The 24,214-nt window shown below is 40.7% G+C and overlaps 1 protein-coding gene across 2 annotated transcripts in view; it reads left to right on the top strand.

The window, feature by feature from the left end:
* cdh22 (cadherin 22) overlaps positions 1–24,214 on the top strand; it is a 187,860-nt gene that overhangs the window by 106,437 nt on the left and 57,209 nt on the right. For both annotated transcript variants that reach the window (XM_086293473.1, XM_086293472.1), the window contains one exon: positions 13,842–14,136. In XM_086293473.1, coding sequence (XP_086149599.1) covers positions 13,842–14,136 — 295 coding nt within the window. The remainder of the gene's footprint in view (positions 1–13,841; positions 14,137–24,214) is intronic.

The following is a 24,214-nucleotide window of genomic DNA, read 5'->3' as shown; positions in this document are numbered from 1 at the left end:
TGTTCCAACATTCGAAAGAAGGGACTGCTCTCACAGCTAGAGATTGACGAGGTACAACACAAATGCTACGGCAAGGAGGAGTCAGGACGCCAGGTCAGGGGGGAGATATCATCACCCCCACCCGAGATTGGGTACATAGCCCCAAGTGTGATAGGAGAAGGATCGTTGAGTGCGAGAGGAACTGACCTGAAAAATAGGATCATGGCCAAGCTTGAAACCTGGATCCCCCGTAGCCGGTTACCAAGATTACGTGAAGTACCCTCAGAAGGTCTGCTAGATGATGTTAATGCAGCACTACGGGCAATACCTACAACCACGATTACCGACACTAACAAGCTGATCTACAATACGGCAGCAGTGATCAGTGAGATGCTTGGCTACAAGTTGAACAGCCACAAGGGGCAGTACCCTCCATGGAGAAGGAGGCTAGAGGGCAAGATCAAAGTAGCACGGAGAGAGGTTAGCCAACTAACGGAGTTGCAGAAAGGTGCGACGAATAAGGTGCCTAAGAAATACAGCAAGCTGTCCATACCTGAGGCCTTGGAAACTGCCAAGCAAAGACTCACAGCCTTGGCCAGCCGCTTGAGGAGGTACACCAGAGAGATAGAAGGCAGGAGAATAAACCAGCTGTTCTCCACAGAACCAGCAAAGGTGTACTCTCAGTGGCAAGGGAACAATAAGAGAACAGCACCACCAAGGCTGGAGACGGAGCAATACTGGAAGAGCATATGGGAGAAGGATGCAACCCATAACGGCAATGCTCAGTGGCTAGAGGATCTGAGGGCAGACCACAGCGACCTCCCTGAACAGGGTCCAGTAACCATCACAGTGGCAGATATCCAAGAAAGGGTCTCCAGTATGAAGAGTTGGACAGCACCAGGGCCCGACATGGTTCACGCCTACTGGCTGAAGAAGCTAACTGCACTCCACGAGCGTCTGGCAGCACAAATGAACCAGCTGCTAGTTAACGAGATACACCCGGAATGGCTAACTGAAGGCCGGACGGCCCTGATCCCCAAGGACCCCAAGAAGGGACCGGTCCCCTCCAACTACCGACCAATAACCTGCCTCAGTACTACATGGAAGCTCCTGTCAGGCATCATATCGGCTAAGATGAACAGGCACATGGGTCAATACATGAGCGGGACACAGAAAGGAATTGGCAAGAATACCAGAGGCGCAAAACACCAGCTACTGGTAGACAGAACAATCAGCCGAGACTGCAAGACCAGACTGACCAACCTGTGCACTGCCTGGATTGATTACAAGAAGGCCTATGACTCAATGCCCCACAGCTGGATACTGGAATGCCTAGAATTGTACAAGATCAATGGGACCCTAAGAGCCTTCATCAGGAACTCAATGGGGATGTGGCGTACAACACTAGAGGCCAACTCCAAGCCCATAGCACAAGTCACCATCAAGTGCGGGATCTACCAAGGAGATGCTCTGTCCCCACTGCTGTTCTGCATAGGCCTGAACCCCCTCAGTGAGATCATTAACAAGACTGGCTACGGATACCGACTACAGAACGGAGCAGTTGTCAGCCACCTCCTGTACATGGATGACATCAAGCTGTATGCCAAGAGTGAACGAGACATCGATTCACTGATCCACACTACCAGGCTATACAGCAATGACATTGGAATGTCGTTCGGACTGGAGAAGTGTAGTCGGATGGTAACAAAGAGAGGGAAGGTAGTCAGAACTGAGGGGATTGAACTACCAGAAGGCAACATTGCAGACATAGAGGACAGTTACAAGTACTTGGGGATCCCGCAGGCGAATGGGAACCATGAAGAGGCCGCTAGAAAAGCTGCAACCACCAAGTACCTGCAGAGGGTCAGGCAAGTCCTGAGGAGTCAGCTGAATGGTAAGAACAAGATCCGGGCCATCAACACGTACGCCCTGCCCGTGATCAGGTACCCTGCTGGGGTAATAGGCTGGCCAAAGGAGGAGATAGAAGCCACTGACATAAAGACAAGAAAGCTCCTTACCATGCATGGAGGGTTTCACCCCAAGTCCAGCACCCTGAGGCTGTACGCTAAGCGGAAGGAAGGGGGCCGGGGACTGGTGAGTGTCAGCACCACAGTCCAGGATGAGACAACGAACATCCAAGAATACATTGGGAAGATGGCCCCAACTGACCGAGTGCTCAGTGAATACCTCAGGCAGCAGAAACCCAAGAAAGAGGAGGGAGACGAGGAACCAGCATGGAAGGACAGGCCCCTGCACGGTATGTACCACCGGCAGATAGAGGAGGTGGCTGATATCCAGAAATCCTACCAGTGGCTGGACAAAGCTGGACTGAAAGACAGCACAGAGGCACTAATCATGGCAGCACAAGAACAAGCTCTGAGCACAAGATCCATAGAGGCTGGGGTCTATCACACCAGGCAAGACCCCAGGTGCAGGCTGTGTAAAGATGCCCCAGAGACAATCCAGCACATAACAGCAGGGTGCAAGATGCTAGCAGGCAAGGCATACATGGAACGCCATAACCAAGTGGCCGGCATAGTGTACAGGAACATCTGTGCCGAGTATAACCTGGAAGTCCCGAGGTCAAAATGGGAGATGCCCCCAAGGGTGGTGGAGAATGACCGAGCTAAGATCCTGTGGGACTTCCAGATACAGACGGACAAAATGGTGGTGGCTAACCAACCGGACATAGTGGTGGTAGACAAACAGAAGAAGACGGCCGTAGTGATCGATGTAGCGGTTCCGAATGACAGCAATATCAAGAAGAAGGAACACGAGAAGCTGGAGAAATACCAAGGGCTCAGAGAAGAGCTCGAGAGGATGTGGAGGGTGAAGGTAACGGTGGTCCCCGTGGTAATCGGAGCACTAGGTGCGGTGACTCCCAAGATAGGCGAGTGGCTCCAGCAGATCCCGGGAACAACATCGGAGATCTCTGTCCAGAAGAGCGCAGTCCTGGGAACAGCTAAGATACTGCGCAGGACCCTCAAGCTCCCAGGCCTCTGGTAGAGGACCCGAGCTTGAAGGATAAACCGCCCGCAGGGGCGTGCTGGGTGTTTTTATATATAATCGTAATGGTGCCTCAGCTGGAGGTATCTAAAGAAATCCTGTCTTTCCAAGTAAGAACTTCTCTGGAGTTGCTGGTAGTCTTTTAGTACATTTTTATCTGTAATCTTCCAGTAGCCTGTTATACCCTTATGTGACCACTGTATAAATCTCTTATCCATGTTTGCAGGTGCAAAATCCGAATCATAAGCAGGCCATCGTAACGTCCGGGCACTTTTTTTAGTTTTCTCATATTTGAGTATCCTATGCCATATTTCTATGGGCACTTTCTTTAGTGCCGGGAGCAGGTCTGCATCTATATGTCTTTTAATGAGTGGTTGATCTCCAAGCAGTGATTGAAGTGGGGTCTCACAGTAGGATTGATATATCTCCTTCCATTTAGCCTTACACATTAGATCACACCACCCAATCATCACTTGTAACTGTGCAGCCCTATAATAGTCCTCAAGACACGGCAGAGCGAGTCCACCTTTGTCCATTTGCAGTTGTAACGTCTGAAATTTTATTCTTGGTTTTTGTTTGGCCCAAATAAAATTAGAGATCATCCTATTCCAATCGTTAAATTGCTTGGAGGGTAGGTGTATAGGCAGCGCCTTGAACAAATAGAGAAGCTTTGGCAAAAGATTCATTTTTATTATATCTATCCGATTATGCATATTCATTGGCAATAAATACCAGCGCTGTAGGTCTGCCTTAATTTATGATGTCAGTGGGACATAATTGCATTCGTAGAGGTCGGATAGATCCGTGGGTATATGGATTCCTAGATATTTTATAGAGGTGTTACTCCAGTTAAACTTGGCTATCTTTTGAATGTCTTGTGATGGGCGGTAATTATATAAGAGAATCTGAGTTTTCTGTAAATTTAATTTATATCCGGAATATATGCCAAATTTTTTCAATAATGAAAAAAGATTAGGCAGACTGATTTCCGGGTTAGTTAGCGTTATGAGAACATCGTCAGCATACAGACCATCTTTATACATTATATTGTTAATTAGTACACCTCTAATGTCTTTAGATTCCCTGATAGCTTGCGCCAGGGGCTCAATGAATAGCGCAAAGATAGTGGCACTGAGATGGCATCCATGATGGCAGCCTCTTTCTAGTTGTAGTGTATCTGTTAAATCACCATTAATTTTAATCCTGGCAGTGGGTGAGTTATATAGAGACTGTAAGCATCTGATGATTTGGCTGTTAAAACCGAATCTCTCTAAGGCCAAATAAAGATAATTCCAGCACACAGAGTCAAACGCCTTTTCAGCATCAAGACTAACAGCTACTGATTCGATATTTTTCATTTTATTTATTAGATGGAGAGCCCGCCTCACATTATCATGAGTTTGCCTATTTCGAACAAAACCTGTTTGATCTGTATCCATTAGTTCTGAAGTTATAAATTCCAACTGTTTAGCTAATATTGTTGCAAATATCCTACAGTCGATATTCAAGACTGATACGGGTCTATAGGAACCACATTCCGTTCTATTTTTACCCGGTTTGGGAATTGCTGAAATAACTGCTCGTTTCCAGGATGGTGGTATCTCACCCCCTGTAAGCACATGGTTAAAGCAATCCCTCAGCAGAGGGGTTACTAGATCTCTGAAATGTTTATACCACTCTGCCGGGTAGCCATCTTATTACCTTTCAATTTTGAAATGGCCTTGTTAATCTCCTCCGCAGTTATTGTTTGTGTTAATCTTTTATTTTGTTCTGTTCCTATCGACGGTAAATCAAGTGAAGAAAGAAATACATTAACAGAGGGCACATCTATCCTGTGTGGTTCTGCGTACAGTCGGGTATAATAGGTCAGAAAAGATTCTTTTATGCTTTTCATGTCATGACATATCTTATCATTTGCTGGGTTTTTAATTTTCTGAATAAATCTGTCAGCCTGCTGTTTCCGTATCCTCCAAGCAAGGAGTCTCTTAGATTTGGGACCATTTTCATAATAATTCTGCTTAATGAATTTAGCCCTTTTTTCTATTTGGTCATCATATAACCTATTTAATATCTGTTGTATTTCTTTAATTTGTGATAACGTGTCATCATTGTTACTTTTCATATGTTCTGATTCTAGGTGTTTCAGTAGTAAGGTCTTTTAGATACTTCTGTTTTTCCTTTTTTTGTATGAGGACCACAAAATTAGCTTCCCTCTAAGAACTGCCTTCGCTGCATCCCATAAAATACTAGGAGAAACATCACCATTGTTATTGTAGTCCATGTATTCCTTAAATTCTTATTTTACAAACTTTTCAAATTCTACATCATTTAGTAGACTAGTATTAAGCCTCCATAAAGTCTCTTTGCGATCTGAATCCAAATGGAGTGTCAGGTACACCCCTGCATGGTCCGAAATATCTCTCACCCTTATATCACAATTTATAATTCTATGCTTATCAAAGTGTGACATAAAAAAAATAGTCCAGTCTTGAATACATATGGTGGGAATGTAAAAAAAAAGTATATTTCTTTTCCAGTGAGTGTGCATCCCTCCACACGTCAACCAACCCCAATTCCTTAAGCATTCTTTTAACATATACTGCTTCTGGTGTAACAATTTAGTTTTGCTGGACGTGTCCAGAAACGGATTCAAGTGAATATTCCAATCTCCACCGCATATTAATATGCCTGATGTTTCTGTTGCAATTAATTCCGAAAGGGTCCTGATTACATGTTTATCAGTCCCTGGTGGTCTGTACACGTTAAACAATGTAACTTCCTTGTGATCTATGTACCCTTTAACCAGTATATAACGCCCCTCCTTATCTCTGATTTGTGAGGAAAGTTGGAAATGTACTTTGTCACACAATAAGATGGCCACTCCTCTAGAATGTTTTTTTATATGCAAGGAATAATACACATTTTTAAACCCCATTTTACACAATTTTTTGTGCTCGATGGCAAAAAGATGTGTTTCTTGCCAGTAAATTATATCTTGTTTTTCTCGCTTCATTTTAGCAAGAGCTTTGTTTCTTTTAATGGGGTTATGTAAACCATTAACATTAACTGTAATTACCTTATATTGTTGTCTGATCTCCATCAGCAAAAGGAAAATACACAATACCTGTAAATCTGTGCTCTGTGCTCTGAAAAGAAAAGGGGGTCTACAGAACAAAGGAACAACGTACCTGAACAAATAACATATATGACTTCCAATTATGAAGTGTACGTCCAACTTCAAAACAAAGAGGAGAGTCCCTAAAGTCCCAGAGAGCCCCTCGTAGTGCTGCTTGGTGAGCTCCGCTCATCATAGCAGCGCTCTTGGAGAAAGCTGTTAGCATCCCAAACTGCGGTCAAACCTATCACTCTTATTTTACACAGGAAAACTGCAGTCTTAAGTGCGGAAAATTTTTTTTTAGGTTTTACTATCCATGCACTTGGATCTCTGGAGCTTTTCCTGGATGTATTTCAGGGCGATTGTGGCTCAAGAGTTAGGTGTTTGTCTTGTAATTGGAAGGTTGCTGTTTCGAGCCCCGGCTCGGACAGTCTCGGTCATTGTGTCCTTGGGCAAGACACTTCACCTACCGCCTACTGGTGATGGCCAGAGGGGCCGATGGCGCAATATGGCAGCCTCGCCTCTGTCAGTCTGCCCCAGGGCAGCTGTGGCTACAACTGTAGCTTGCCTCCACTAGTGTATGAATGTGAGAGTGAATGAATAGTGGAATTGTAAAGCGCTTTGAGGGGTCCGAAAAGCGCTATATAAATGCAATCCATTATTATTATTATTATTATTTCATCCGTTCCTCCCGGGTCCGCCGCGGCGCTCCGCTTGCGCTTTCCCATCAACTTCCTCTTCTCCAGGTCGTCGGCTGCGTCTTGCGCGTTGTTGTAAATCATGGGCCCGTTTTCATAAAACACACGCAGTCTCGACGGATACAGTGTTTGGAAGCGGAGCCCCTTCTCTTTTAAAATCCTCCTGATCGTGTTGTATGCTTTGCGTTTCGCTAAAATGTCACTAGGATAGTCTTGGTCGAAATACACACGTCTGCCCTTCAGCAGTATTTCTTTTTTGGTCCACGCAGACCGGAGAACCAAGTCCTTGGTGTTGTATTCCAAAAAATGAATCACGACGGACCTGGGGTTGGAGCCCGGAGGTGGCTTGGGGCCGAGTGAGCGGTGGCACCGCTGTATGCCCAGATTGATGTCGGGGAGGGACAGTTCATTCTTTATAAAATTTTCCATGAATTCGAGCATGTTGTCCCCTTCTTCACCCTCTGGTATCCCGTGAACACGTATGTTATTCCTGCGAGACCGGGCTTCCAGGTCGGACAGACGTGTCTGGAGGTCTTCTTGTAACTGGAGAGTATGGCCGAGCCCATCTTTAAGGTCGACTGTGACCTCCTCAACCTCGGTTACTCTCTGTTCGACCTCCTCGATCCTGCTTCTTACCTCTTTCATGTCCGTGACAATTTCGTTGAACCGTTGCCCCACTTCTTTCCTAAACTCCGACATTTCTGTTTTCACAAGTCCAGTTTTTTCCGCTATTTCACTTTTTAAATTATCCTGGACTTTTTTAAGCTCAGCAAGAATGCTAGCTTCAATTGCCTCCATAGCTCCGAGTAGCTGTAGCTTGCTAGCACCGTCAACTTCTTTCGGTGAAAAAACTCCTTCCTCCGCACTTTCTTGCCGAATTCCTCTTGTGTTTCTCTTGTTACCCCCTGGCATACTACTATGAATATTCTTAGTTGTGTTATAATATGTCAGTTTTCAAGGGGTAACCGCCCGGGAGCTGAAAGATTATGCTGCAACCAGCTTCCCCACCATCCGGAAGTCCCCAGTTTCACATGTTTGATCTGGTAGATTTGTACACCAGATGCCCCTCCAACCTCATAAAAACTTAAAATAGCTGACTAAATGTGAAGGAAACTTTCAGTCACTGCATGTGAGTCATATGTCATCCCCTTCAGTAGGTTAGCCTATAGTGACAGCTAGACACTTTGTTATGACCTAAAGGTGAGTCTGACAAGACATCAACAACCTCACTGTCCTCTTAGTCAACCCACAGGCCTGCACTGTAAATCCTAAAGCATGGCTGACTCTTGCTAGCATCAAGTTTAGCATAAAGCCAGAAACCAAATTGATACTGTTTAGCTGCAGTGATAGGATGATATATTTTTTAGTAAGTTTATAGAAAGGGTTCAGATAATTGGTATTGTAGTTTATATCCCTACATTATATTTACTTTGGAAATTTGGTCATTGTGTAATGACCAATAATCCTTCTTTTACATTTTTTAAAGGAACCTAATATTTTGACATGAACAAAGTGTTATTAATAAAAAAAAAAAACTCCAATCCCACTTTTGACGGCTGTAAATTTCCTGATTAATTGAATAATCAGACCGATCATGTCTTGAAGACCTCATATTGCCCCAATAGAGCACTTTGCTCTACACTGCAGGCTTTCTTGTGGTTCCATTCTTCCAGTAGAATGGGAGAGTGTTTAGCTTAGAGGCGCCTCTCTTTTGTGGAACGAGCTCCCAGGTTGGATTCAGGAGAGAGTAACCTTTTCTACTTTTAAGATTAGCTTAATTCCTTTTTGAAAAACCATATTGTTATGGCTGTATCAGGTGATCCTGAGTCCCCACTTAGTTATGGGAGCTTCCGATGATGAGTGTCTTCTTTGCTCAAGTTTTTTCATTCACTCATGTTTATGCACCAATCATTAATTTAATCATTAGTTATTATAAATTTTTTGCTCTCTTCCACAGTATGTCTTTTGTCCTGTCATCCTCCCCTCACCCCAACTGGTCATGGCAGATGGCTGTCCCTCCCTGAGCATGGTTTTGATGGAGGTTTCTTTCTGTTAAAATTTTGTTTTTTCTTCTCACTGTCCCCAAATGCTAGTTTATAGAGATGTCTGATTATTGCACGGTCTTTTCCTTACAATATAAAGTAGCTTGAGGCAACAGTTGTTGTGATTTGGTGCTATTTAAATAAAACTGAATTCAATTGAATTGAAATGTGGAAAAGAAGTGCACTGCCCATGGGGGGGAAAAAATACAAACCCTACATTTTCCACAGCATAAAAGTCTTCTCTGTTGTGCTATGTCCTCAGTATGTCCAAAATGCTCATAGCTTCATCAGCTTTATATTAACTAATTGAAGGGAATAAGACTACCGGTGTGATTTCCATATGCTAGTATGGACTAGTGAAAATCTATAAGGAAGCTACACAGTTTGATAATTAGCTTTCTACAGTGAAGCAATGACATCAAAGAGTAGAGTTCCTTTAGTACTGATTTGAAATATATGTTGTTTTTCTTGGTGTGTATTAGTATTTTTTGATAATGTCTATACCAGTGACCTAGCCAATAAAAGAAATAGCACACCTTGTCCAAATGTGGAGAATCTATTTCCCCCCAAAAGTGTCAGGAATATCGTTTAAAGATTTTAGGAAAAAACATCTATAATGTCATGCTCAGCAGGTGTACAGGATGTGCGTCTTTCCCATCTTCTTCTTTGAAATTTGTTGTGCACTTTTGCACCCCCGGTTATTTTTTGTGAGTGACATCCTGACTCTGACCTTTAGTTTGCAGAGAACAACTTAGCTAAGCGTAGTGCATGTGTGTGTGTCTGTGTGTGTGTTTTTCAAGCTGCCAACTTGAATCACTCCAGTGAGGATAGACTGACAGAAGGATGGGTATAGCCAGCCTGAGGGGAGAGAAATTGCATCATTCCTCCAGAATGATGATCCATGTATGTGTGTGTGTGTGTGTGTGTGTGTGTGTGCCCACATGAGTGTATGTTTGTTCGTGTCTATGTGTGCAAGAAAAAAGGGAAAAAAAGCTCATAGGACTTCTTTATAACATCTTATAATCATCTAGGGTTCCCCCTCCTAGGACCTGGCATCCACATATGTGGACATCTCATTTTGGGTTATTTAGACCAAAATACTCAATTTTGCTCTACAAGGGCCTGATATCGACTTACGAGGACATTATACTGCCTATGCTCTATCGAAATTTTAAACAAATGTCCTCATATGTGGCTCTTATTTTTCTTAGAAACAAAAATCAGGTATAAATAAAAATCCAGTAATTCTTTGTTTATACATTCATCTGGCCCCAATCAGCCCAAATATCAAAGAGAAATTAAAAATGCATGCCGTGGAAGAGTTCGGGTCTTAGGAGGTTAAGCAACCTTGGTGATGTAAATAAGTCTCTGCACCTAATTGATGTAGAAAAATTATGCTTTTAAAAATCTTTTTGACATAGTAAACCTAAACCAAACCAAGCAATATTTTTTACCTAAACTTAACCAGACAGAGAATTTAGACTGAAGTGAACACTGAGAGAATGTAAAGCCTAAGTTTGATTTTAAACTGGATTTTAATTCTAGACTCTGAGAGCGTGTCCACATGTAAAATAATGTACTCTGATATTAGCCACTTTTAGACATTTCAAAGTCCTGTTGTAAGAAACATTCTAAGCTAATGTACGTAACAATCCCAGGTACAGTGAGGGAAATAATTATTTGATCATCTGCGGAATTTGTAAGTTCCCTCACTTGCAAAGAAACGAAATTTATGATAGTTTAATTTTAGTATAAAAAGACAAAATATCAACCATGCACCACACGGGTTAAAGTCAATAAATAAATAAATCGTGGTTTTTTTTGTTTGCTTGTTTTTCATTCCAACTTCTGCAATGCTATGGACCAGAGAGCTGTCAAAGGACATCAGGGACAAAACTGTCCCTGCATGTTTTGTCCCAGTCAGGGACAAAACATGCAGGGACTGTGTAGGCTTGTGTTATCGCCTACACAAACAGCTTTTTAGCAATCAGTAGACCACCATCGGTGACGGATTGAAATCTTGCAGCGCCCACAAGTTCCTCCCTGCTCAAGAAGGCACAGATAGAGGCTGGTCTTAAGTTTGCCAGTGAGCATCTAAATGATTCAGAATATATTTTGGAGAAAGTGTTGTGGTCAGATGAAGCCAAAATCAAGCTGTTTGTCATCAGTTTGACCTTGTGTATTTAAAGAAAGAAAAACGCTAAGTATGACCCACAGAAGATCATCACCACATTCAACCACCAAGGTGGAAACATTTCAAGATGAGCCTACCGGACAATTTCACTGCATTGAGGGGTTAGGGGATGGGGCAATGTAAAATCTTGGAGGAGAATCTCCTTCCCTAAGACAAAACAATGAAAGTTGGTCTTCTAGAATAGAATGACCCAAAGCATACTGCCAGGCAACGAAAGAGAGGTAAAAGAAGAAGTGCAACGAAGAAGTTTTAAGGTCATGGAGTGGCCTGGCCAGTCTCCAGAACTCAATCCTATACAAAATCTGTGGAGGGAGCTGAAGCTTTGAGTTCCCAAGTGACAGCCAAGAAAGGGGTTAAGAGTTAAGGGAGCTAAGAGAGATCCATTTAGTCAAGAGATGGAGAGTGTGATTTTGCCATGTTACCTTCTTACCATTTTTTCCCCTATTTGTCACATTTTATAAAGAGTAAACACTGTGGTTTCAGGAATTCTGACATAGGTCATTATAAAAATGCTTTCATGGTTTGTTTGTTTTTTAGATTTAATTGCAGGACTTGTTGTGCCAACATTTGTGGAACTGAATGAACACAAGATGGCAACACTTCACACATGCATTTCTCTCCTGAGATTCTAATTTAGAAATTCAGGAGGAGGTTTAGTCTGGAGGAAACATATCAAGTGGTGGAAGCGTGTGCTCACTTTTATTGGATAACTTTCACAGTCTGGACCAATGAAACTTTTATTTTCCTTTTTTTTCTTTTTTATTATAACTGAAATATTGATACCGCCAAAGTATCCAGCAGTATATTTCCACTGACTGTCCATGTATTTGTCTTCAGGAAGATTCAGAATGGGGAGAATAGGCAAAAACAGACAGATAAAAAAGAAGGAGAAAATGGATGATGGAAGCAATATCAAGGCACAGGCTTGCATTATTCCTCGGTTTTACGACAAATACTTAATGAAAATCCCTGCAAGGGTGATAGAGGCCTGTATTTAATTAAGCCTTTATAAAAAATTAACCAGGGAGGCCAGGGCGATTTCCCCTCTCCTCTGGTCTGTTGAGTAGATTGAACCACAGTTACACTGCATAGACAGCTCTGAATTATAATTTTAGATAGAAGGTGAGTGAGAGGGAGAGGGAGCAGGAGCAAGCAGGTCTAATGCTCACTAAAGAGCCAAAGGGGAGTTTAGGATGGGGGACCAATGCATCTCCTATTGCTACCCCTGGAATGTCTTCTAATCACATTAGGGGAAACTATAGCTCTGATTTATAAGGGCTCTTTTAAGTTCACTTTTCAGCCACAGCACCTCCATGTCTCTACATTTAAGAGTCTTTGAATGACTTTGATCTCCTAATTTGGGCGTCACATCCTGTGAAGGGCACAATGTGCAGAACAGGTGTAAATCATCACAGGAACTCTGGTGTCTTTTTTTTTTTCACCACACTGATGATGGCTAGTCTGCAGGGAGTAGTTAGAAGGACTTGAATTGGATTTACCACCCTAAGAGAAGAAAAGTCAATGGATGAATAAAATACACATATTTCTTATGGTCATGGTTGATGACCAAATATCATTTGGGGGTTGTCCATTTTTAACCCTTTTCTCAGCAGTTAAAACAAAATCATAAAAATAAGATACCTGGCAAATATGTGACAGAATAATCTCAACTTGGACAAGGATCACTTCAGATATTTTTTCTAAACTTTCAACAGTTTCTAATACTTTGAGGTGTCATCGAGTGTGGTGTGTCAGCCATGTGATAACAAGTGCTTAAACAGGACTGTAATCCCTGTCGTGGTTCAAGCACAGTTTTGCAGTTTGATTTGGTTGGCCCCGATCGTCAGACTGCTAGGACGGGGTGAGCAGATTTTGCCTGAGGTTCACAGATAGCTTTGTTGTCTGTATCAAAATGTTCAGTTAAAGTAGAAAGGTTTGAATTAGCCTGCGTTCAAATGCACTCCAACAAAACAGTACTTGATTGCAATCTGAATAAATTAATACAACACTCGTAAAGTAATAGCTAATAAAAGGAAAACAACAGCAGTAGCAAGTTCATTACATTAAAGTGGATTTCTTTTCAACTCAGAGTTTTTAATATATAAATAAATGTAATATTTACATATTAAAAAGTTAATCAGTTTTTGTGTTTTAAACAAATTATGACTTTTATAAGCATTCAGCTAACATTGAATGGTACCCAAATCATTCAGGTTTGGGTACTAACAATGACTATTAGTGCCCAAACCTTAATAGAACCTTAATAGAAAACTATACTTTTGATAATATAACTAGTTGTTATGGAGAAAACAAAATAAACATTGATTCAATGAATTATTGTCGATCGTGGCTCAAGAGTTGGGAGTTCGCCTTGTAATCGGAAGGTTGCCGGTTCGAGCCCCGGCTTGGACAGTCTTGGTCGGTGTGTCCTTGGGCAAGACACTTCACCCGTTGCCTACTGGTGGTGGTTAGAGGGCCCGGTGGCGCCAGTGTCCGGCAGCCTCGCCTCTGTCAGTGCGCCCCAGGGTGGCTGTGGCTACACTGTAGCTTGCCATCACCTGTGTGTGAATGGGTGGATGACTGAATGTGTAAAGCGCTTTGGGGTCCTTAGGGACTAGTAAAGCGCTATACAAATACAGGCCATGTACCATTTACCATCATCAATATGCAACTTGATCATGACACTAACAAAACATTTTTTAGAAATTTTACGGTACGTACCACATTGCATAGTCGTAAAAGATGGAATGCATGTGTGTGTTTTATTGAAGTCATCATTCTCAAAACTGCTCTGTTTTTTTTTACAGATCCATACAGACTCTGATGATGGTGAGGGCAACATCAAATATACTATCTCTGGAGAAGGAGCTGGATCCATCTTCATCATTGATGAGCTTACAGGAGACATACATGCCACAGAGAGACTAGACCGAGAGGAAAAGGCTTTTTACACTCTTAGGGCTCAGGCCCGGGACCGGCTCTCTAATGATCCCCTTGAGCCAGAGTCAGAGTTTGTCATCAAGGTCCAGGACATCAATGACAGTGAACCCAAGTTCTTGGAAGGACCCTATATTGGCAGCGTGGCAGAGTTGTCACCCATAGGTAAGCTGGAAAATGTCTAGCGCAGTCAGACAAGAACCATTTGGATAACTGTTTGAGGCTCTGTACATAGCAAAGCCCAAGGGTGCCTGTAATGTATGGAATTGCAAGTTTTACTGCAGCTATTTTCATGATACATAAGTAGGGTGTGTGAGCTTTTTTTATGGGCTCAAGGGAAGGCGTAAAGTGCCAGAAAGAGCAATATGTTAAAATTCTCCTCCACAAGAGAGATGGATATATGAAAAAGCAGACATGTAAGATAGCTATGTTAAATGAAAATGGATTTGGAGTCACTGAATTTACTCTCGATAGTAGGAAGTAGAAAATGAAAGAAACAGTGCAGCATATAAAGAAAGTAGAGGCAAACAAATTGCATTACTCCCAGATAAGCTGTGTTCTAACACTGTTTTGAGGCAAATGATAAAAGGAAGAACAAGAGGGAAAGAGCAACATAGGAACGGTGCTCCAGGAGTGCGGTTTATGGAGAGAGTACACTGTCAGTAAAAATGACACTACAATACTTTAAATCCTAACGTGTTTTTATTGTGACCGAGTATATTAGCAGCAATCCATGGCTGCTTCAAACTATTTGCAAAATGGAAAAGACAGGTGAATGAGGGTGTCAAGGGCTTCATTAACGTGGTATTAATGTCAAAGACAGCTGATATTCAATAGACAAAATTTTGTTTAGCTGCTAAGCAATATCACCATATTTACTCCAAAGGGTTTGTGCGATACGGGTATATGCGTCCGTGTGTTTGTGTGTGTGTGATCATGCATATGCAGTAGAGGCAGGGGTGCTTCTTGTTTGAGTGACTCCAGGAGTGGTGCAAAATGGAATGGCTCTTTCCTGTTCAAGCCTGATTGGAATTAATTCCTGCTTCCTCAGCATGATCCAAAGCATGGGCATTTCTGCCTACATTGCTCTCTAAAACTGAATGGCGTGTGTATGCATGCGTGTGTGAGTCGGTGAGAGAAAGGAAAGTGAAAGTTAGCAAAAACAGGAGCATGATAAAGAGAAAAGGAATAAACACAATTTCAGAAAATGATGCAAAACCCTGGGGAGCACAGGGGAGCTGTCCTCAAGAAAGAGTGAGATGCAGCCTTAAAAGCCATGCTTGGTTAATAATAGTTTATGTAATCTTAATGATCATAACTCTTCTACCTCTGTCCCTTATTTGACCCTGCCACGTCTCACTTAGATTATATAAGAAATAAATAGACAGTTCATATTCTCATGGTGTGCGACCACTAATGACATAACATTCACCACTAAATCAGGCATTCTCATGGTTCATCCATGTGTCTTTTCTTTTGACCTGTTTGACTGGCACTCACCATTTCCCAGCTCATCACCTTTACTGACATTTCCATATTTTAACGACAGTAATGTCACTTAGTTTGGACGTATACTTTTATAAATGTAAAAGTATAACATTTGCTATATTGATATATCTTATAATAGTTTCAGTGCTTTTTATTTTGGATAATTTTGTAGAACCCTACTTTCCACTGGATCAACAAATTTACTAATCCGCATTTTAAAATAGTTCCTAACAACATCTTACACCGGTTTGAGTAGAATCTGGTAAAACCTACAGTGTCCAGCTGTTTTAGGAAAATGTTTCTTTATGACACAAACTGGTTTTGTGCTATTTTTATTGCTTTTTGTGGCCTGTTTTTGTTTTGGGAGCAAAAGACAGTGGGGCAGAGCAATATAGAAATTTGAGAAGGTACTAACATTGTGGGATGTACAAAATATTGACTTTTTAGCCTTTCCAGGAAAACAAAAACAAGACCTGTCTTATAAACGCTGAGTTTTTATTTTGTTTGTTAATGTGTCTCAAAATCATTCAGAATTTATAGGTATCCTCTTATTTTGTTGCTGCTCTGTTACTGTTGTTTAATGAATTCCCAGTGGAATTTTGTCGTCATGCCCTATGAGCATGTTCAACATGTGCTGACATCTACTGTAAATTTGATTTGTCTTTTTCTTTGTGGAAAAAAAAAACATTGTACATGCACAAAACCTCAGTAGAATCATCACTTTCAAATAATTTGGACACAGCTCTTCTGATATGCTGTGATGGAAGCAGGTTGCAAGCATTAACCACACCAGTGATATGCTCACTGTGCTGTTTTATGCTCAGCCATATAGCCAAATTGCCTTGGAACACGTGAGGCCATAACAGTAAGAAAGTAATCAGGACTCAACTGCCAGAGGCATATTCATCTTTACCCCTGTCATGTCTCCCGGCACTTGTCTTTGTCATAGTCTTAAAGCCTCTCTATGCTCGCCTCGCCCCTTTTGTTAGGGCATCCTATTTGGTTGCCTATCTGTCTATCCTTAGTATACTTAGTATGCTCAGCATTTTCTTTCTTAAAAATAACCCTTTTTCACCCACTGAGCAGTATTTGTTAAGGAGAACTGCAATAATTAGAAGTACTGAAGCTGATGATGAAGCATGAAGGTCTGAGCTCTACGTTGCCCTGTGGAAAATGTGTGTCTAATGAAATTGCTGTCTTAAATCAGATTTGTTGCGTACGAACGATTGAATGTTGTTCATAGAATCATGCATACGTTTATGATGGAACAGAAAAGGGAGCATGGAAACCTACAGGTGTGCTCCAATTCATGATGATAAACTGTGAAAGATCAATTTGAATCAGCACAACCAGTAAAAGTACTTGAGCTAACTATGCTTCTTGGTTCGTAATTATATTAACTGCCATAATATCGATGCATTTTCTATTTACATGTTTACTGATTCCATTATTTTTGCCACAATAATGGAACAGTACCACACAGCAAGAAGACCCTGGCTGCAACTAGAAATCTAGTCTCCGTGTTCGAGTAGTTGCTTGTTCGACTAGTCGCATCCCACCTGTCTTGTTTTTTCATGCTGCATGCATTACTAGCAAGTTGAGGACAGTCAAACTTCCATCTGTCTTTCTGTTTTCTGCCTTACAAATGCGCAAGAATGAGTCGCGTTAAATAATATTAAAATTCTGCATTTCTCAAATCATTTAGCAGTGATTGTTCACCACCATTAACTCTGTCTAACCGCAGAATATGTGGCAGAGTTGGTTTGGGGCTGCATTCATCTGAGCTCAGTTTTGTAGAAAATTTGCGTACTGTCACACCTACAGTAATCCAGATCTGTAATATTCACAGTGTACATAAAAATAACTTTTTTATTTTTTCTAAGTTCTTTAAGTCCAAAGCAGATAAAGAACTTATTGTATTTTGAAATTAAAACTAAACATTATAGGTCAGTTTGATTAATGGCTTCTCACTTACAAACTTACAGGTCATCATTCTCTTTATAGCTCACCCTCCACTGTATTTTCTGAATCAAAGTGGAGCTATAATAAATGTAAATCAACTGCAATGTTAAAAGCTAATGTTGCCTCACGTCCATTTGCAAGGTAATATTGGAGGTACGGGTCTGTCCATTTTAAGTACCTATCCTTCCATTATAAAATTATATGCATTATATCTTTGGCAAAAAGCCCTGCGCCTTCCTAAAAGTACCAGCAACTTTTAGTGAGTGTACTTAAAATAAAATAGTAGGTTAAGATACTAATCAAGAGGTAAATATAACCTTAAATCATTTTGTATTATGATTTGTTGTTTTCTAAAGAATATCATAAAGGTTGAAGAAAAATGTTACAAATATTACAAAAATACCAAAATACATGACACTGATCCTGCTCAAGACTTAAGATGTGAAATCTTGTTGTCTTACTAAAAATGTGAGATTTGAGTTGATTCTTTTTCACAAAACTCTTTGTTGATTCCATTTGACTTGGTTTTTTGAGGACTCTTAGAACATGTTATGGCATAACTATTACATGCTGTAACAATAGCATCAATTAAAGTCTTAGATGAGAAAGACGTCCATAATTTTACTGAGTGGTTCCTCAGGGCTAGTTCCAGACACTGGCAGCCCCCTTTTTGATTCTGGAGGAGGGAACCAATGCACTGACTTCAGTAGCCTTGGCTCTTGATACAAAGGATGCTAAGTGAATCTTCATACACTTTGGGAGGCAGAGATGGAGACAGACATCTTGGAAACAGGAATGTGGAGAACATGGAAACAGGGCCCAATAAACACCAGCTGTCTGGTGATGTCACCTTTGATTGGAGGTGAGTACTGTCCATCTAGTTTACAAGTGCTCTTGCCCTTAGCCACCAAAGTGCAGACCTGCAATATACAAACAACTGTTGAAGAGCAGAAAAGAAACTGTCTGTAACTTTCTGCTGAGGCCCCACTCTCATGCCCTGTTGGTTAGGACTTGGTTTTGCAAAAGAAGTTGGTTGGACCTATAGCTGTAGCATCTGGCTAGAAAGACAATCTAGCATGGCTTTAAGGAAAGATCAGAGTTAAACTAGAGCTACTTGTCAAGTTCCTCAGCCTAGCATAATCACGGGAATTGGTTAGAACTAGCTAGCCTGACTGCGTGCAATAATAATAATATTATTATGTACCTCTTTTCACGTGACGCTGTTGGCCACGTTATTGTTTACATGAGATGAATTTCTACAATGGCGGATATAGACAAAATACTGCTAATCTTACTATCTGCAGGTTTTGCACACTTACATATACACACGCAGTCGCACTGTCCCTCCATTTAGAAAGGCAAAAGCATCACGGTGTAATTATTTTACGTGTTATTGTATTTTTCCTGAGTAATAATATTCAACACTGCTATCAATACATTTTTCAAATAGTGTCTCTCTGTACAAAATGGGTTCAGAAACATAAACAACTGTGGGATACTGTTTGTCCGTGATTTGGACAGCCCAACGCGTGCTCCCAATGCAGGGGAAACTAATTCTGTCGCAGAGTCCTACCTTGTCACTTGTGCAGGTGAAGCCAAAGGCAAGATATGCTTCATTATATTTTCTAGTATCTGGCTTGGAATGAAGTTGGTTTGGAAACATATTTGGTGATGCTTCATCTTCTGCTTTGCGTTTGTGTGGGAGCCCCGTCAAAAACCTGTCCATTATGCTAGCAGTGTCCAAGCGCTCTTTATTTTTTCTTTTTTTTTATTCATACCGTGCCACCCCCCCACCCCCCTGTAATGGCTCTGCGCCCCCCACTTTGGGGAACTCTGGCCTAAAGAATATATAGCATTGTAATGTTTGTAATGTTGTTGTCATAGCAATAGTCTTTTGAAAATAATTACCTACTTTTGTAATGATAATATTTTTTTCCATTTTTCATTTATTTTATTTTATTTTATTCTTTATTTGGTGCCAGTTAAATCTATATTGTTTTTTTGTTGTTGTTCTTTTTTTCTTTTCTTTTGTTTTTTAAATTCTGCATTTTAATTTCAATCCTAGCTAGCGAGACAAAAACATAAGAACTTATTGAGACAGGTGAGAACTACCTCGGAAATGGTGTTATTAATATTGCAAAACCCACATAGTGAGGTTCAGTGTCAGTCTGGAAAGTTAGAAGTGGGAAAATACTTGTGTTGCTTTAGGCATTGTTTGTCTTCTGGTAATCGATGTTATAATAGGATTTTGGACTGGGAATTTACCTTTATACATCAAGTTTAATATGATGCTTATGAAGGTGGTTTACATATGATGGTGTGATCGGCTAATGTTTGTGTTTTGTGAAGCCTCACCATCTCTTTTTTCTTTGCATTCCCCAGCCATTGAGAGTGTTTAAATATTTATGTACATAGCTTTGAGCTAAGACTGAAAAGTTTTACAGACATGGAGGCTTAAGTAGTGTTAAACTAATATGGTACAACTCTTTGACAATACTACATAGCTGTATAGTTTTGTATCTTCTACACTTATGCAGTTGATAGATTGAGCTTTTAGATCTAGTACATATACTGTGGAGACATTATTAGCTGTGGCACCCCAAGCTAATACTTATGCTTCACACACCCAGCTAATATTGAAGTAATAAAGACAGGCCTTTTCCAATTTGAAATCAGTATTACATCGTGTTACAACATGCATACTAAGACATCCTTTTCTTTCTGTCTTTATGTGAACTGACTAACAAAGAAGCACCGTTTGTATGGGGCGAAACCATTTACTCACTGAGATAGTCATCTTTCCCTTCCACACAAAGGTCAGTTGGAAACGTGGCGAGGAGGGTCAGATCTTAGTAGTGAAATCACTACAGGGTGAAAAGTTACCACAGAGCTAATCCTGTGATTGATGTGGTTCCATTAGAGAGGAACTCAGTATCTCTGAGTGGCATAGATGTGGCACAACATGACATCATCGTTGTAGCTTCTAACCTTCTAGCCCTGACTGACATGTTGCAGTGTCAAAAGAACAACATGCAGGCAAATAACAGTCTAATAACAGCAGAGATAGTGACCACTGCCCTCATCTTTTCCTCTAATTACCCAAACTGATGCAGTGCCAAATACAAACAACCGTAGCCTCAGTTTAAATTAGCATATCAATTGGTTAACCCCCAATTGATCGTATCTTTTAAAGATAAAATATAAAGGAAGGGCCTTTATATGGACAAATGGACAAACTACAAACTCCATTAGCCAACATAGATTTTCTTTAAGACACTGCTATGCAGTTTAAACTGACATCATCTGAGGCTTTGGTAAATATTTCGACACTTCACAGTATGTTGTCTGTGTAATTATTAAAGGCCTTTGCATTTTATGTTTATATCTTTTTGATATAACAGTTGCTGTTGTTGGAATATTTTATTCTTGTGACTTGTTTTTACTTTAAAAGAAGCTGTTTTGATTTCAAGTATGAAAACATGCAAAGGTAGAGGATATTATCACTGTTACATGGTAAAGAATATGCTGTGATATATCTGTATTGCCATATTTGTTACTGTCAGACACTGTGTGTTTAATAGATGCCTGAATTTAGATATAGAGACTGACACTGATTTAAAGTCAGAAGTAGAGAAAGAAGAAAAAGCATTTTGAGATGTACTTTTTGGGCCCTTTCTTGAAGCTGTCTACCTCAACTTCAAAAAATAGATCACTTATTCTAGACTGTACACAATGAACAGAGCGACTGACATTTAAAGAGTATTTGTAGTGGATAAAGGAAAGAATAGCACTGGAGATAATAAAACAGTAAAACTGAAAAAACTTGTTAATAAAGTTCTATATTTCGGTTGACATACATTTTTAAACTCTTCTGTGACACTGAGTGTTGTTTTAGTAAAATGATTTATAAAGACTATGGTATAATATAAAAAAGTGATGAAGCAACAAAATGACGCAACAAAATAAAGCAAGTAGGAGTATCTCTGTGAGGAAGACAACAGCTTCTGCCTCTCGTCTTTCTTTCTTTTTCTTTCTCTTCTTCATCTTTTGACCTTAGTCTCTCTGTTTCAATTTAATACCAGCAAAGTGGGTGTTAGAGATACATTTCCCCATCCTTTTGCTCCCTTTGTATGTAATGTAAGTACACAAGAGGATTAGAGTAATAATCACCCTAGTGGCTGTGCAGAAGGCTGCAAATTACTGCAGTTACCATTAGGGACTCCCGAGCCTGTCATGCTAACAGTAGATGAGACATTTAGAGCACCAGTTTCACAAGAGCAATGAGATAAGGCAGGAGCAACTTACAATCAATATGGTCTGTCAGCCACCTTTATGTATATGACTCGTAACATCCAACATTATGCGCTTAACCACAGTGTTTGAAACAATTGATTTTGGCTGATCTAATTGTGTGTGTGTGTGTGTGTGTGTGTGTGTGAGTGATTATTTGTATAAAGCAATGCGTAAAGCCAGGAGTGGGGGAGTGGGAGGAGGAGGGCAACAGTGTGTGTTTCAGTATGTTATGAGCAGTGTTGGGTAAGTTACTTTAAATTAGTAACTTAGTTACATTACTAGTTACTTCTATCAAAAGTAACTCAGTTACTTCAAGTTACTCGTTACTTTCAGAGTAACTAGTTACTAGGGAAAGTAACTTTGGTTTTACTCAGAATTCTCTTGTTAATGTGTTGCTTCCGTAACTGGATACCCAGCCAGAGTGCCAGTCTTCTAGCTTGCTTACTTGCCACAAGTGCACTGTGCCACCTACCAATAGAAAGGAAAAAATAATGTTCACATTTCCACGAGAGAAATCCCATGCCTGATTCTATCCTAGCCATTCTATCCTTGCTTTTTACATCCAACACAAAAACTGCAGTCGTGGTGCTTTCGATTGTACTCAGAACTCGGAAATTCTGCCTTCTGAATAGGAAGATGTAGGTAACACCAGACTGCAGATGAGCTGCATACAGAGCTGGACTGGGACAAAAAAATCGTCCCGGGCATTTTGACTAGAGACTGGCCCACCATTATAGGAAAAATCATAAAGCCTTTGAATGAAAACAAACGCTGTTGTGACAGTGATGTACACTGTTCTGATGGTATATATGTATCAATCTATCAATCGTTTGTTGTAAGACTCAGATAATTATTTTTTTAAAAGTGAGACATTTTAAATGAGAATAAGAAAGTATTTCCTTGTGCCCCCCTCTTCCTTTTAATGCCCTACATGCACCCCTGGCAACACTTTGCTAGACCCGCCCCTGCACAGTTACCAGCTGTCAGCTACATAGAAAAAGATCCTGGTGTTATTTGTCTCTCAGAATCAGTTCATAACTTCCCTTCAACTCATTCGTGTCACCTAAAAGGTAAACCTGTTTCTCCATCACCTGTTCAGCTCTGATGATTCAGTAAGGACATCTCCTGGTTTCATCTTCATGTTTCCCTCTCACCACATAACCAAACCGACATCATGACCAGCAGGTTTACAGCTGTGGCTCCAGCAAACATCAGCTGATACTAGAAAGTAATATTAAATAAATTCTAACAACAGCTGATCAAGCTTAAACGTGCCGCTTTTGTTTAGCGCGACATCCGCTTTTTTCCTCTTTCTGGCGCAAAGTGGGCGATAAACAAACAAGAGAGAAAAGCCGATCAGCTGATCATTGATCAGTTTCATGACTGAAGTAGAAACAGGAGAGGGAGGGGAGAGAATGAGAGAAGAAGAGTCAGCTGTGCAGCAAAGACACAGTAACTCCAGCTTTGTGTCTTTTTCATTGTAGCTGAAGTCCGGGACAAACTGTGTTTCTTTTCACCTAAATACGAAACACGTAATATTTTCTCTGAATACGAGACGATTCCGTTTTTTACAGGACGGTTGGCAACTCTAATAATTAACCTTATGAACGAAATAAAGTTCAACATCAGTAACATAGCACCACCCAGCTGTATAGAAACTCCGTCATGCTAGCTAGCACGCAGTACGAAAAAGTCAGCACAACGGAAATAAACTCCAACTAAACTTGGTTCATATCTGACCCAGATGGACTGCAGGTTATAACTTCTTACCTGAAGTTCAGTTCACCTGACACTCTCGGACCAGCGGCTGCTTCGGGTCTCTCCTCTTGCCTCCCTTTTCCTTCATCCACCTGCTGGCCTCCACCACTTGCTAATGTTATTGAATCTGTGAAAGCTCTGCGATAGCCACCACACGAAGTAACGAATAACGAGCCTATCTAAATCCCAGTAACGAGTAACGCGTTCCCGGTTTTGGCATAATAACTAGTTACCGTGCTCGTTACCACAATAATAACGTAGTTACTGTAACGCGTTACTTAATAACGCGTTAGTCCCAACACTGGTTATGAGGCATCATAGTGTGAAATTGACTAGCGTGTTACTTTTTCATTAGAAATAAAATCAAGCAAAGTTACTTGAAAACTGTCTTTAGTTTCCCTAAATGAACTGACTTTGTGCAAGCAAAGTGTTAATGCCGATACACCTGTCCATCCATTTGCTTAACTAGGATGTACCCCACCACTCAGTTTGGATACAGGAAGTATCCGAATTATCCGTAACTTCAGTTTGATACCTTTGAAGGATTTTTTTTTCTTTTTCCACTTTTAAAGGGAAGGCTAGTCAGCACTGTATTTTTGTATTTTTTTAATGTAAGATCCAAAGTTGCCATTTTGTGTTTGATTGTTTATTTTGTTTTTTTTTAATATTTATTTATTTATTTGTTTAAAATTCAGTACAAAAGCTGGAAACTATTGAGAGGTTAAGATCAAAATGGCTTACA

The sequence above is a fragment of the Aulonocara sp. 'chitande type north' Nkhata Bay genome, linkage group LG5 (assembly GCF_057382095.1).
Source record: "Aulonocara sp. 'chitande type north' Nkhata Bay isolate Kocher_YH1m ecotype deep benthic linkage group LG5, A_spYH_male_GT1.1, whole genome shotgun sequence".
Lineage (NCBI taxonomy): Eukaryota > Metazoa > Chordata > Actinopteri > Cichliformes > Cichlidae > Aulonocara > Aulonocara sp. 'chitande type north' Nkhata Bay.
Note: the sequence above shows the minus strand (reverse complement) of the source record. Positions and strands in the feature narration are given on the sequence as shown.